General features: G+C 33.8%; 2 protein-coding genes across 5 annotated transcripts; one reads left to right on the top strand and one right to left on the bottom strand.

Moving 5' to 3' along the window:
- Positions 1-976: 976 nt before the first annotated feature.
- Positions 977-5,705, top strand: LOC129896135 (protein PPLZ12). The gene is made up of 5 exons (XM_055971969.1): positions 977-1,345; positions 2,452-2,572; positions 2,681-2,772; positions 4,374-4,470; positions 5,142-5,705. The coding sequence occupies exons 1-5, from the start codon at positions 1,151-1,153 to the stop codon at positions 5,507-5,509; spliced, it is 873 nt and encodes a 290-aa protein (XP_055827944.1). The 5' UTR covers positions 977-1,150; the 3' UTR covers positions 5,510-5,705.
- A 3,820-nt stretch (positions 5,706-9,525) lies between these two features.
- Positions 9,526-15,433, bottom strand: LOC129894376 (uncharacterized). 4 transcript variants are annotated; one of them, XR_008767676.1, is made up of 4 exons: positions 12,830-15,433; positions 12,077-12,183; positions 11,584-11,820; positions 9,526-11,496 (listed from the first exon to the last, which is right to left on the bottom strand). XR_008767676.1 is itself a non-coding variant. In XM_055970044.1 (1 exon), exon 1 carries the CDS (start codon positions 15,042-15,044, stop codon positions 12,780-12,782), a length of 2,265 nt encoding a protein of 754 aa, XP_055826019.1. In that variant the 5' UTR covers positions 15,045-15,431; the 3' UTR covers positions 12,559-12,779. The 4 variants fall into 4 exon arrangements, 1 of the variants encoding a protein (XP_055826019.1); XR_008767675.1 differs by having other exon boundaries at positions 11,598-11,820; XR_008767677.1 differs by lacking the exon at positions 12,077-12,183 and having other exon boundaries at positions 11,598-11,820; positions 12,830-15,432.
- Positions 15,434-15,764: the final 331 nt, after the last annotated feature.

Genomic DNA, 15,764 nt, shown 5'->3' with positions numbered 1-15,764 from the left:
GTTGTTGTTGTATAAATTTATTTCGAAACCTATAATTTTATTTTTTAAAATTAATAATCAATTTGAAATAGTTTGGTTTCGTGGACTTTTAAAATAGGCGGAACCTATCGGTGGCCCCCTAAAGTTGGCACCAACTTTCACTTAGACAATTTAACTAAGATTTATTCATTTTAGACACCTCAAGTAAGGTTTCCATATGTCATTTTGACACTTTTTTTACAATTACCCAAATATCTAAAGTGTGTGTAATACATTTGCTGATGATGTGTCAAAATGACCAATTAAATGAAGACACGTGACATATATATCAAAAATAATTTTAAAATAATGACTTTTGAGTAGAATAAAAAGTGGCAATTAACTTGATGACATATGACATTTTTTATCCAAATAATAATTAAAAAAAAAGAAATTCATCTTCTAAAAAAAGTGATTTTCGAAAGAAAAAAAAACACCCCCATCTAGTTATCTTCTTCACCCACCCCACCAGTCGTTGTCGTCTTCTCCACCTCCACCCACTCCAACCCCAACTCCTTTTCCACCTATATTGTCTTCTCAAGAAACACTATCAAAAGAAATTATTTTGAAAAATTTATTTTATAAAGATATAATTTTTTCTACTTTACTTTTAAAAAATCAGTTACTAATTAACAATAGAAGGAAAACAAGAACTAAATCTATGCAATGACAATGAGATTACAAAATCAAGTTTCAAAGTTATGGAGGAAAACATCTAGAAAATGGAGAAGAAGAAGAACAAGAAAAAAAATAAAAAAAATATTATTTTTTTAAAAAATGGTCTTCACGCGCTCAAAATGGGTACAACACACACTGTACCAAGTCAGCACAAAGTGTCAAAATGACACATCAGAACCTTACTTAAGGTGTCTAAAATAAACAAAACTTAGTTGAGGTATTGAAAGTTGGTGTCAACTTTAGGGCACTAATGGTTCCGCTTTTAAAATATCAATTGACAAAAAAAACAGTAAGATATTTCGTGCGAACAAGTTTGTTTGAGTCAAATTTATGGCGGTCGTGGCCTGTAAGTTTGCCAATACAAAACAGGCGGTCTTCCTGAATTCATCACGAAGATCAAATTAATAAAACCCTAAATTCGGATCACTTTAAATTTGTGATACAGAGAAAAGCGATGGGTAATGTTAACTGTGTATTCTGCGGATGCATAGAACAGGCGAGCGTCGGTGTGGTAGAAAAATGGGGACGTTTTGATAGGTTAGCAGAACCAGGGCTCAACTTCTGGAATCCCTTGGCCGGAGAATGCCTCGCTGGAATTCTCTCTACCAGGATCAATTCTCTCGATGTCAAAATTGAGACCAAAACCAAGGTATACGCTTCTTACTATTTATTATTCCGATTTAGTCCCAAAAACTGAATGATCCATGGATTAGTTTTGTTTGCTTAATGTTTCTAGTTACATTTGGTGTAAGTAGAGTTCGCTCAATGTGGTAGTTTTTGTGTCAAATGTTTGTGTTAGTCATTAAAAAGTAGTAAATGACATGATTATAATGTTGATACGAGTTAATATCAAATAGACAAAACAAAATTTATGAATAAACTAGCTAAATGTGAAGCTACAGGGAATTTGAAGTCATTATATGAGCCATCAAAAGATTTGACCTTCTACCGACCAAGCTCAGTTCCTATTAGGATGATATAAAATGAGTGGATAAAGCTAAGAAATATTGGGTTGTGAGACCCGAAAAAACCTTAATTGGTTGGTCAGTGGAAGAATATTCAGAATGTATGTAGCAAATTCAATTCTGTGGAAATGAATGAACTTTAACATGTTGGAATTTCAAAATTCAAACTTGCCTGTACTGTTATGTTTTTATGAAGTGGTATATTGCTGAAAAGTCGGAGTTTAGATTAATACACTCTTGAAGGGATGAAGTTGTTCATTTGTAGGGAACTTTACCTACTCCTATAATCTAAAGGTAATGTTTCCAATGTATGAATAGATTTGTGGTTTGTAACTCGTTCTGATATTGTGCAGTTTCTTTCAGAGTACATCACGGTAAGCATTTTTTCTTTTTCTGACTCGTATAGACTGGAATAGGAACTGCAGTCGGAGTAATACGCCCTCTCTTTTTATGGATTGTTCTGATAAACCTCTAGTCGTGTCTTGACGGCATTAATTGGTCAAATATTCCCTTAGGAAAGTTAAAGCATCATTTCCCCAGGCCCGCTAGTAAGATGCTCCTTGAAGTAGACAAAATTGCCATAAATTGACACTGAGCTAATGGTAGTTCTCTATGGTATGAATGTATGAAGAATGATATTCAAAGGCTTTTGATTGTGAGGTCCTTTGATCTAATTTACTTTGCCCTAAAGCTACTGGTATCTTTTTGGGAATTCAATAGCAGTATAAGACAGAAATGGGCCAATATGTTGCTTTACCTGCAGAAAGTTAACTAATTTGCAATTGTTCAGGACAATGTCTTCGTTCAATTGCTGTGCTCGATCCAATATAGGGTGATCAGGCAAAATGCTGATGATGCTTTCTATGAGTTGCAAAATCCAACAGAGCAGATTCAGGCTTATGTATTTGATGGTAATTTGGTTTTTGTGGTTTTGCTTTTTGTGAGTAAATTTTTTCTATTATGTTTACTTATGCCACTTGCACAATGCTCATCTCGGTCAATGTTCTTGATTCTTCTAGTTGTTCGAGCCCATGTTCCCAAAATGAATTTGGATGAGCTTTTTGAGCAAAAGGATGAAGTTGCTAAGGCTGTCTTGGAGGAACTTGAGAAGGTAAATTTGTGTCTCTGTGTGGGCGGCCGTAATTAAATCTCACTTGCTTTATTTTAAAATTTGGAACATAACCTGATCCACTGGAAAGAGGGGATTTGGTAGGATGGTGATGGGTAATGAAAGCAAAGGAAAAAGAAAATTAGTTAGTTTATTTGTTCATATATTGTCTGTATATGAAATTCAAACAAATTTTATCTTGTTTCAAACCGTCTGGATTTTTCAGTGAAATGCAGTACTTAAACTACATAAAATCATTTGGATGACTTCATCTCCCCAAAAGTTTCACTTGTTTGTGTCTTAATTGAGATTTTATCATGTAGAGTGCAACTTTTGATCAATTTTATATGGATGGCAGGAATTTTGAATCATTAGATATTAGATTGCCTTCCTGCTTGGGATTGTTTTAACACTTGCTTCTTACTCAAGATCCTTTTCCTACCTCACTTACAGTTCATCCTAATTTCTTTTTCTTTTTTCTCAAAGAGCATTCCTCCTATTATCTAGAAGCATGCATGGTTAATTGACCATTATCAAGTAACTTTTTTGGAGAAGATACTCTCAGAGTCTTGAAATTGGAAATTTTATGTTCAAGTAGTCATCTTCACCTAATTGAAGGAAAATAGGCTTTTCTGCTGCTCTTCCTTTCAGTATGTTAGTGGGGAAATATATTGGTCTGCTGTCATCAATACGTTATACTGTTTCCTAATATGTTTCTAAGAGAAAATATTGTACTCTCTTCGTTTCATGGTACTTGGCCCCTGTTGACCTGGCACATCCCTTAAGAAAGCTTTAGTTACGGGTTTATTCTACTAAACTAACCTTATTAATGATGCTTTGGAACTCTAAATTTGACTACTACTACTTTATGTAGTTATTAAATATTAAGTGTAGTATGGAAAAAAAGTAATATAACTCTCTTGATTTGTTGAAGTAGACAAGTAAAATAAAACATCTATTTCTGCTATAGGGGTAAGTAAAGTGAAACAGAGGGAATATTTCTTTTCTTTAATTTTACTAATCAAGTAAAATTGTAAAAATGAGGCAGAACCCTCAACACAGTGTCCTTCCACCCCCTACCCCACCCCGCTAAAAGGGGAGTGAAATTCCACATGGTAAAAAAGGATTACTCTGTTACCTTACTCAAAAATAGGGATTTTATTGCAAAACTTCTCAGCTTTGGTATGGTGTATTCTAATTCTTTCTTCTCTTTTCTTCAGCATATCAATGAAAATTCTCGACCTTGTTCTCGGATAAACTTTATTTTAGTTTTTTGTTATTTTTAGTGGTCTAGTAGAATTTGAGGTAGAACTTCCTGTAAGCTGTTTGCTGTCCCCCCAATTAAAAAAAAAACTAGCCCAAAAAGGGGAAGAAGAAGCAGCACACGTCAAAAGGAAAAAAATACCATCTCAATCCGACTTATCAAAAAGGAGAAATTGTTAGTAGGGAGAGTATAGATATGAAATTTTTCCCTAAGAAAGCTTTAGGAATCTTTTGAATATGCCATTGTTATTTGTTACCGAGTTTACTGGGCTTTGAATCTTTCTCCATTTCCAATAGGAAATATTTGTTTCTTGGAGTCTCTTATTTAGTTTATGTGTCAGGTGATGGGTGCATATGGATATAATATCGAGCATATACTGATGGTTGACATTATTCCTGATGCTTCTGTGAGAAGAGCAATGAATGAGATAAATGCAGGTAAGAAACTCCTGTAGTTTTGCATATGAATAAAATTTCTTGTTTAAAAAATGCATGGTTTAAGATTTGTAGGGGAATTAGTTTCTCCTTTCTGTATTAGTGTACATATCGAGTGTCGATGGTATTTATGTTTCTATGTTTCCTACTTCTGAATTAGTGTACAAATAGTGCATTGATAATACTTGGTTTCTACTTCTGAATTAGCATACTGAAAAAATGCATGGTTTAAATTTTGAAGGGGAATTAGCATGCAAATAGCGTGGATTGTACTTTAAATTTCTGCATTTTTTGACCTCTGAATTAGTTTACAAAATAGAGTGTTGATAATTCTTAGTTTCTACTTCTGAGTTAGCGTACAAATAGAGCATTGAAGGTACTGATCTGTTGTATACCTTGGTAAGTTCTAACGCACATATCGGAACTTGGAATATTTTATCTTCGAGCAAGGTGCCTATTGAGGATGCATCTGGTGTGTGGAGAAACAAATGTTACCTAATCTATCCCTTTTGTTTCATGAAGTACTATATGATTAAAATAATGGAGTGGTATAAAAAGATTGAAATGCTCATTGCAATGAAAAATTGTCGTAGGAGATTATAGATTGCTGTTCTCTGATACGTGGATTAACAGTTTACTGAACTATATACTCATTATCTTATTCTGTATTATAGCTCAAAGGATGCAGCTTGCTAGTGTATACAAAGGAGAAGCTGATAAGATTCTCCAAGTTAAGAAAGCAGAAGCTGAGGCTGAAGCCAAGTATTTAGGTGGGGTTGGGGTTGCCAGGCAGAGACAGGCAATTACCGATGGTTTGAGAGAGAACATCTTAAACTTCTCACATAAAGTAGAAGGGACCTCCGCCAAAGAAGTGATGGATCTGATAATGATCACTCAATATTTTGACACCATCAAAGACCTTGGAAACTCTTCAAAGAACACTACCGTTTTCATACCACATGGTCCTGGCCATGTTCGCGACATTGGTGATCAGATACGTAATGGCCTGATGGAGGCAGCTAGTGCACAGGTCACTGAATAGGTCTGCTAGTTTGGAAAATATACTGTGAGAAGCATCTCCCAACCTATGTCTGGACAGAAGGTTACACAATAAGAACAATTGGAGTTTGATAGTTTTGGTTTGGATTTCTTTTGTTTTCTCTTTAGCCATGAGCATTTGCACCGTTGTTTGATGGTGTATAGCAAAAATAAAAATAAAGAAGTTTTAACTTGAAAAAGGAGTAATGTAAAAATATGTTGACTGATATATCATTCTTGTAGTCTGTATATGGACATGGATATGAGAAACTTACCTTCTTCTTTTTTTAATTAATAAATTTTAGAAGTTTGATCAAACAGACTATATGTTTAATTTGATCGATATTTTAAAATTTCAAGTAAAAACTAAAATTAGGTGGATGAATAAAGTAGGTAACAATCAGTGCTATTAAATTTGACTAGGAGCCCATTTGGATGGGCTTTAAGTTGGTCAAAATCAACTTAAAGCCATTTTTTAGCTTTTGGACGTGTTTATACTAATTTTAAGCCATAAAGTTTTTAAAGTCAGTCAAAAATGAAAAGTTAGGATTCCTAACTTTTTTTTTCTAAGTGCTTAAAGTTATTTTCTTTGACCATGAAAATTATTTTTATATCCCTTATATTTTAACTAAATTTTCAAACTATCCTTTTTATTCTTTTAACTCTAAAATTCACATCATTTTCCTCATTTAAGCATTTTTATCTAAACACTCAACTGCTTATTTATAAAAATAATTTTCAGCACTTCAAAGTTCTAAAAGCATTTCATACATAAAAGTTACTTTTTTTAAGTCCATCCAAATGGGCTCTAGATCAGTTTCAAAATTCTTTTGACATAACTAGGTCAATGCTTAGTGCTGCTTATTTTGATAGCTTCTTCCATTCATAACATCAAATTTTACATTAATTAGTGTCAATATTATTTTAGTATAAATTAATTTTAATCTACTACACTAAATTTTACATTAAAAAGAAATCTTATTTTATAATATTCTAATTTCTACAATATTATATTTTTTTTTATTTCATTTATATTCTCTTATTTCATAAAACAAATTCTTTTTAAAACATTCACCATAATTTACTATGTTTGCATTCTTTTATTTTTGTGAAGATTAATTGTAGTTATATCCAATTATAATTTATAGTATAATGAACATAAATTTTATTTAAAAAAGGGCATATATATGAAAATTAATTTATGAAAAGCTAACTTTTAGATCTAAAATTAATATTATAAAAATATTACATAAAAAATAATTAAGTATAGAAGAGACTTAATCAAAAACATACCATTTATATAATGTTAAATTAAAAACTTTGTATAATAAAATAATATTAAAATACTCAAAAAGTGATTTGATGTAATGAATAGTATCGTACCAAATTTGGTGTGACACTATTCACAAATTAAAGTAGTATTGAGTTTAAGCTTCAAAACATCAAATTTTACATCAAAGTAGGATTTGGTGTTGGGTTGGAGATGATCTTAGTACCTTCACCCCGACATGTCAGCTATTACATCAAGACATTATTACCTATATTTGAAAACAAAAATATATCCATATTTTTTGTTCGTTCAGCTTTACTTCTCTGTTTTAGCATATTAAGAAAAAGATAATTTATCTTCATATTTTATCTTTAACATTACCTGTTCATTTTCTAAATTCCATTGAAATTATACACCCATTAATATAAATTTATGGCAAAATATGTATTTTATTTATTATTTTCTTTAGAGGAGTGCAAAGTCCATTGTAGATAAGTAAAATGCAAAATGAGGAAGTGTTAGAGCGATTAAAAGTCTCATATTGGTTAGGGAATAGATTGATGATCTGGTTATGTTGATTTGGACAATCTTCCTCTCATAAGCTATTTTTTGGGGTTGAATTACGCCTAAATATCATAATTGAAAATATTGAAAAGGATAGAATATAATACTGAACCTAAATAAATCATGAGTTCCTTCTGCCTCCAACTTGGATATTTCTGACGAGGAACTAGTATTATTTCTAGTCCTCATAATCTGTTTTCTAAGGATTTCACACCCTAATTAATAAAGATATTTTTAGTAACCTCAATCATAAAAGTATAAATCTGAATTCTCGTTTTTCAATCCTTTAATATTGTACTAATTAATTAACACTCCCTTCATTAGAATACTAACGGGTATGTATGCTTCAAAAAATAAACATATTTCTATTGACAAAGAAATTGATTATTTCCATATGTAGACAGTAGACTTATACAACTAAATGGAGCAAAAAAGGCTTTTTAAAAATAAATAAAAAATTGCAAAGAAAAAAGGTGTAAAGCAATTTACAAATTGGGAAAATGGTGGATCAGTTACAAACAAAAGGTACATGTAGAAAAGTATGTTAATAATAAAAAATAAAAAAATTGTGGACCCAAAAGTGATGGTAGATAATGCGTTACTTTTTAGACTGTAATAATAATAGAAAATGATATATGTTTTAGGTATGTGGTCACTTTATTCACCGTACAACATAATAATAGAACCACAAGAATATAAACCAAATTATAATAATTACATTAGGGTTTTGTTATAATTACACTGCACTCTGTAATAATAATAATAACAATAACCAAAGTAGAGATTTGATGGCACTAATCATTTATCCTTCTATTGGCAGACAATGGTTAAACTGTACTGAATTTACAACAAAACAGCTTACTATCAAAATTTGAATTAAAGATTTCATTAGTTTGGGAGATAAGTTATTAGACAGGACATGACACAGATTTAAATTTTAAATGGAAAATTTTATATAGGAAGGTATAGAGAATTTGAATTAGGGCAGAAGGTTAGTAGGTGGAGTGCAATCATAATGTTATGCTTGTACTTTCTTGTTTTCGATTTTATTGATATATGTTGTTTCGTGTAGTTCTACTACCTATTGTCTCTTGTACTTTCATTATGTCTTTTTTAATCTCGACCTGAGGGTCTATCAAAAACAGTCTCTCCATTTCACCTATGAGGTAAAATAAAATTTACGTACACTCTACCCTTTTCAAATCTTACTCTATGGAAATACACTCGGTATATTATTGACTTGTTATTGTATTAGTCTTCTGTTTTCTCCTCCTTTTGTGTAAAATTATTAGCATACTATATATGTTATGATTGGAAAGAAAAAAAGAGGGGTATAAAAATTCAAATTAACAAAACTAGAAGTGTGAGTGGCAGAATTAACCTACCAATTTATGTCTAATCAGATGTATTAGTAGTTGGCTGCTTGTTTTTAACTCAAGTGGGTATCATTAATGCTTAAAAAGTCTACTCAAAATAATGTATATTTTTCACTGTTGCAGATTAAGACGACCAAACCATAATGTTGAAAAAACACCATTAACTTTTAACTATGTGTGTTTGTAACAAGTTAAGGAGTTTGGACCACAAAAATAACAACGATAAGATGCTCACTAGGACCACATTCATCGTTGATAAAACATATAATAATAATACAATGAGAATAAGTGATTGACAGATTTTTCTACACTTGCAACACATGTTTCTCTAGTATTATTAATTATGATATAATTAGATATGAAGAGGAAATTAAAGCCATTTATGTATCCCTTCTCGACGTATTTCATTTTTCAATTGTCTATACGTGATTTGAATCGTGAAAATTGAAATCAACTATTTGTGTTAGAGTAGGTTGTGTGTGGTTCTTCTCGGAACCCCATGTGAACGCATGATATTTCGTGTCCACTGGGCATGAATTCTTTTTGTTTCATTAAAGTTAACAGCTTAGCATGATGAAATTATGGTTGCAAACATTTCAAAAATATTTTAAGCACGATTTGTTGAACACGGCGGCGTCTAAAGAGAAAGTGGATTTATAATTTGAAGTTTATCGGTTCCAGAAACGAATTCAAGTCAATATACAAAAGTAACACGATTTGCAATCAAATATTTATAGATATTCAATAAAAAAAATTAACACATATATGAAGTTCTGCAAAAGCTACTATAGATATATATGGCACTCTAGATCCGCCCTTGAGCAAAGGGACAATCCGGTAGATTAATAAAAGTATGTAAACTGGTTCAGACACTGTTATATTCTATACTTTTGAAAGAAAAACAGATAGAGGGGCCAGAGGCAAAAGTCTTCCCATTAGGTGTAAAAGGAGACTCCCTAACTATAGAAAGAAAGAGGTTGTCCACCAATTAGAATGCAACAAGAGCAAAGATCTTTCCAAAATAAGAAAAACAAGATATCATTCTCATCTACCACTCTCGATTTTTACTACTAACATATATCCATTGTGGCTGAATCACAAGGGAGATGGTAACATAACTATCGAGTAGACTCGATCGTATGCCACAAGGTTAGGAAAATACGTTAAGCTAATATTAAAGAACTCATCATTCTCTAGCTAAGTAACTCAATCCAGTAAAAAGAATGTGCAAAAAGGAGGGATAATAAGCAGTTTAAGTCAATGAAACCTACAGCAAAAGAAGTATATGTAATTCGAGCTTTTAATAATTTGATCAAGATTCGTATGAAGTGGGCAAGAATGAAAAGAGAGAATGGTAATAATGGGGGAGCATTGAAAGTGTGTAGATTCTGGTAGAAAAAGATTGGTTTCCTGTTGATAATAATCATTCTGTTTCACCCTTTTTAAAAAAAAACAGGAACATGACAACAATGAAGTATGAAATCGAAAAACATACCATACGAGTGAAAAAGCCTTTTCAATTCCTCTAGTTGGTTGAGCAGTCTATTAGTAGTTAGCGTTATCAGCACATTCCTCGTGTCCTTCCATCAATTAGTACCTATAGCAAATTCTATAGACGAACTAGCAGTGAAAAATCTGCTTTTTCCTGTACACTAAACATTATTTGTCCTGAAGATCAAAGAATTAATAGAAGAATTTTTTGTATATAATTTAAACAGAGTCATACTGTAGCAAAGGAATGATTGAAGATTCTGAAAATTAAAGCAGCAAAACTTTAAAACAATAATGAGAATTGCATACCAAATAAATCATACAACCCATATGCAGCAGTGCCCTACCTTCTGTATGTTTCATCTCACCACTTTTTTCACCATCTCCTGTACTATTGCACACTAAGATGTCAAAGAATAATCATAGACATGTCCCGTAGATTGGAAATTTTACCACTATGCCATGTTAAGATTGTCAAGAATTCTGCCACAAGAAAAGGAATCAAATGATGGTTAATGTATCCAATTTCAGCGTAATTATAAATTGACAATCATTTCATAGAGGTTTCCAAGACCAGACTAAGTCAGTTAGGGAACATGTCGTCAGCATGCAAGTCATGAATTGTAGGTATTCCTTAAAAATCTATAAGGAGCCAAGTTTATAACAGTTCTCTTCCCAGACAAAATTTTGAATGCAAAACTGAGGTAAGACGAATACTTGAACAAAAACTTAGCGAAGTCCTATGAATGGTGCATGTGTGTGATAACACGAAAAAAAGAAAAACAGCATGCCTCCATAAAAACCAAATTATATTAGTCAGTGTTACAGACAGCAAAGTAGAGCTCGAAGTCAGTTGAAAAATCCTTTCAGCTATGATATGCAATTCATGATGCCGACAGCCCCCTTGCTTACAGTTTGCTCAAAGTAGCTTTTTCCAATCAGGTGAAATAACCTAGTACTAAGAAAAAAACTTTTTACTTCCAAAATCTGGTGTGACATTTTCAACAAAGTACCACCTTGTATGAGAGTAAGATAGTTAACCTACAGCTTTTTAAACAGTCTTGGCTGATAGGAATAAATTAAACAATTAAGTACTTAGTAAATAGAAAGAAACAGAGAACTTCCCCTCTAATCCTTCTTCTTGATGCAACGTCTGTGGAGCTCGTAAAGCAGATGCTGTGGAGTCATTCTTCTGGCTACAAGGATCTGTTTCCGGACTGTTCTTAGGTTGACTCATCTCATAAAAGCTTATCTGATTTTTCATGCAACCACCAATGAAGAGAAACTTGACTAGAGAAAAGAAGCACGACAAATTCAGACAACTATTCTACACATGTCTTCCAACATTTAAAAAAAATTCTAATGGGAAATTATTACTTCATATCACTAACATCTTCAAGTAGCTTCCCCTTTCCACTTGGTCGAACTTTATATGTACAACAAGTGTTGAAGCCACCCAATATAAGAATAAAAACTAGCACAAGTTGATGATCTGATAGTCATGAATAGCTCAAAACACTAAAATATGTACTCTTGAATGCTCTTTGCCTCTCTCCCCCAAGTGGCTTATCGATGTCTTGATAATTCACATCGTTGACTTTATGAGAATATCAACTTCATGTTGCATTTGATCAAATAATAAGATCATTATCAGTATGAATATCAACTTCTTTTGGATAACAGATGAAGATTCAAAAGCAAAGTTGAAATTAAGAAAGTACATGGCAAGAGAAAGGAGTATAACAGATGAATCCAAAAGTTCTTGTATAGATCAATTAAAACACACAGTTTGGGATAAGCTTTAGCATTTTGACACTAAAACTGAGAAAGCATTGCATAAATAAAAGTTCTCTCAACTGTATGAACGAACCTGGTTTAATATGAGAAATATTGGCATGTCATGGACTAAGGTCAATAAATAAAACTGACAGCTGAACAAAATTGATAATATTAGTTGGTCTCTTCCTTTGTTTTTTCCTGTAACATTTTAATTGATTAAAGACAGGCAAGGTAAACCAATTCACAGATAAGAATTAGAAAGTAAAGTGCCACATAAATATGGTGAATTTTGGTTTAGTTACAAAATAAAGTACAAGCATTTTTTTCACTTTTTTGTGAACCTCCTAAATCTTTTTGCTGACACTGTCATTTAAACAAGTTAGGCACTTCAAAACTCCCCTCATTATCTGCAAATGGAATGAGCAAGATGCAGCTTTAGAACATAAATTAGGACACCGTTGATTCAACTTGAAGTCAAAGTTCTTGATATTAGCCTAAAATTATGCAAGATATTACAAAAACTCCCATTCTATCCCTTGCTAGATATTATGATTACGAACAAGCATGAGCAGATTTCTTCAGAACCAAGTACCTTAGCTTCACATGTAGCAGGTCATTATATCATCAATAGGCAATTGAAAGTATTACAATGCTCAATTTCCTCATATTGTCTACAAACAATATCTCCAAAACCGTCTATTAGAAGTAACAAATGAAGGAAAGAGAAATTAAAAGAATTTATACACCCTAAATATCAATATTCTACAAGAGTTAAGAGATATGAAGAAAAAAAATTAAACTGAGGGTGCATCTACAAAGACTTCATTGAACATGTCATCCTCACCATTTGCTGTAGTAAGCATCTCAGCATCCTTCTCCTCATCGCTGGAAAAATCCCGCTTCTCAAGTTTTGCGTGAGCTGCAATGAAGATCATCCTTTGAGCTCTATCCATGCCAACCCTTGAGTGCCCTTGCAGAGAAACCCATCTCATAAAGGACCAATTACATTTAAATCCACAAGAGGTTGCCTGAAGGAAGAGAAGCCTAACAGCGACCTTCCCCAGCGACTTGAACTCTTTCAAGCAAGTTTCCCATACAAGCCTGCTACTCTGAGGATTTGCAATTTTCATTCGTCCAGTTACCGGATCTCGCTGCTTTACTTGAACAGCCTGAGCGTACAGTGGGTCGAGCCCTTCTGATCTCCATTTCATAAGCTCCATTAGTGCAGTGGGAGCTTCCTCCCGTGGTACTAGCCGTGTTATAAGCTTGTCTATGTCCTTCTCTTGATCATGTGTGAGACGTTTAAATGGTGGAAGGTACTTCCCACTTGCATCCCTCACTAAGTATAATGGATCAAGTACAAATGCAGCTGACCATGCAGGGTGATAGTTTCTCTTGAACCGTGTATCGATTATCTTCTCAATAGGTCCCTCAGCAATGCTAAATTTGGCACACCAGTCCTTTACTTTAGCTCTCAACTCCTCCCAAAGAAGAAGACACTGACCAACTAAGGGTCTCTCGACCTCAATATCATCAGTCATCTCCTTGATCAGCTTCACTAGTGAATGAACAGCCTCCACATCGTTCCAAAACCCAACATCCTGTATCATATCAGCAACTTCTTTAGCAACGGGATCCTCTATGCATGAGACCTTATAGGAATCATCCAACACTATTAACTGCAGTATTCGAGCATAACTTAGTATATCCTCCAACATTGCAATAACAGGACCATAGTTCTTAGAGAGATTGCAGTCAGCTGAAGGAACTCTAATCAACCCTGCAAGCTCAACACCGTGTGACCTGAATTTCCTAAAATGATTCCTGATCTGGGACTTGCTATTGAAAAGATTTGCAATCTTTAAACAATTATCAGTGACAGTTTTAAAAAGTGGAAGCGCTCTACCAAAGTCTTTCAACAAACTAATAAAGCCATGAAGTTGGCATGAAAGATTAACCATCCAATGATTTTGTATCTCCAAATTCCTCAATGCCTTACCTTTATACTTGTCTCCAACTATTCCTACGCATCTTTGAACAACATTACCACACAACCCTTTAATAGTTTCACGTAAAACTTCTTCTGCATACTCCGATGGCACCAAACCGCCCTTATAAACTGCCTTATGAAATACATTAGTACCATTAGGAAGATTCACAATAAATTTAATCACAGTGTCTTCCCCATACTTACAAATATCCCTCCCCCATCCATCTGAAGAAACTTGAAAAAATGCTGCGTCCCGAATCCTGGCTTCCGATTCCACTCTTGCTTCTTCAAACTTAGAATCAAGTTTTTCTCCTACAAAGTCCTTTCTAGACACCGGGGGCAAGCCTACTTGGTTAAGGAAAGCCTTGAATTTGGGATGCTCGAGGCTCGAAAGTGTCAATGTCCCACAGGACTCATAAAACCAATCAGCCAACAAATTGAAAGCTGAATCAACCTGGTCCTTACACAAAGCTGGACCAGGTGAACCTTTCAAACTTTTAAGCCTCTTTACACTATCTTCCAACATTGCTAAAGCACCCAAATCCTCTTTCCCACCGGACAACACCAAATGTTGTTGATTCAAACCCGTATGGGTAGCAATTGTTTGAGTTGATTGGACTGATGAATATCCAATTTCGCTGCAGAAATGCGGCGAATTATTCACCAATCCGAATTGCTGGGAAGTACCAGTTTGTGGTGAACTTCGCTTGCGATGATTATTCTGTGAAGTAGGTGAAGCTAAAGGAGGTAATTGTGAAATGGGCCTCAAAACGGAACCAAAATTGGGACAGGTACCTCTTTTAAGATGCTCTGTAGCAGTACGAGATGGATTTGAAGCCGAAAACGCAGCATCACACAAAGTACACTTGAGTTTCACTGCTTTAGGGAGATTCGTTTCTGGGTTTTGAATCAGAATAGGCTCCAGATGAGCCCAGTACCAAGCTCCTTTTCCTTTTATAGCTTTTGTACGGACCGCAACTAGACCTTCGTATCGCTTGCTCAATGCTTTCTCCGCCATTTCTTCCCCCGAATTCAACAAGTCAACTGAGTTAACATTGACGTCAGACATTTCAACAGAAACAAAAAAATAAAATCCCAAAAGTTAAAAAAGAGCTTTTTAGTTGTTGAGTTTGTTTATCACTTCCTCCTTATATGTTCATCATCATTATTGTGTGTGCAGAAAATCAGAAAATTAGATGAAAACGAGGTGTGTTCCGGCCGGTGTTCTCATTCCGGTTAACCGGCGATCCAACCGGAAAATGAAGAAGAATACAAATGGGTAAAATTGCAGATTATGTGTTTGAGAAAATGCTTAACTGAATCTGCTGCAGAATTGTTGAAAGGAGCAAGAATGGTAGTATTGGTTAGGAAAAAGAAAGTGACTTCATTGGAGTCTTATTATGCTACTTTTGTCGCTCACAATTGAGAAGACAACCTGCTCACAACGGGGGGGTCGAGGGGGGGTGTGTGTGTGTAAAACCTGGTACCACGTGCTCATAAAAGCGCGTGTGCTAAAATCTACCTAAACCATGTCTTATAGATTTTGTCCACAACCACCGTGGTCCAGTGATAACTAATTTTTTATTTTAATTAGATATTTTTTGTTCTACTGTTGTTGGGTATGTTGTCATCTTTGTTAGTTTTTTTAAATATGAAATTGTCTTTATTAGAATCTCAGAAAGGCTAAAAGTATCGAAATTTTTTTTAAGTGAATTTAAATTTAATCGATTTTTAATATTGAAGAATAAGGTGGGACGCCCAGAAAATGTTTGAGCCAATTGAAATTGAC

This window comes from Solanum dulcamara, chromosome 7, assembly GCF_947179165.1.
Source record: "Solanum dulcamara chromosome 7, daSolDulc1.2, whole genome shotgun sequence".
In the NCBI taxonomy this organism is placed as follows: domain Eukaryota; kingdom Viridiplantae; phylum Streptophyta; class Magnoliopsida; order Solanales; family Solanaceae; genus Solanum; species Solanum dulcamara.
Note: the sequence above shows the minus strand (reverse complement) of the source record. Positions and strands in the feature narration are given on the sequence as shown.

What these genes read in the sequence shown, in the direction of transcription:
- LOC129894376 (XM_055970044.1), bottom strand. Translation starts at nt 15,044, where the DNA reads ATGTCTGACGTCAATGTTAACTCAGTTGACTTGTTGAATTCGGGGGAA.
- LOC129896135 (XM_055971969.1), top strand. Translation starts at nt 1,151, where the DNA reads ATGGGTAATGTTAACTGTGTATTCTGCGGATGCATAGAACAGGCGAGC. An exon ending in AAATTGAGACCAAAACCAAG is followed by an intron (nt 1,346 to 2,451) that starts GTATACGCTTCT and finishes GCAATTGTTCAG; the next exon opens with GACAATGTCTTCGTTCAATT. An exon ending in TCAGGCTTATGTATTTGATG is followed by an intron (nt 2,573 to 2,680) that starts GTAATTTGGTTT and finishes TGATTCTTCTAG; the next exon opens with TTGTTCGAGCCCATGTTCCC.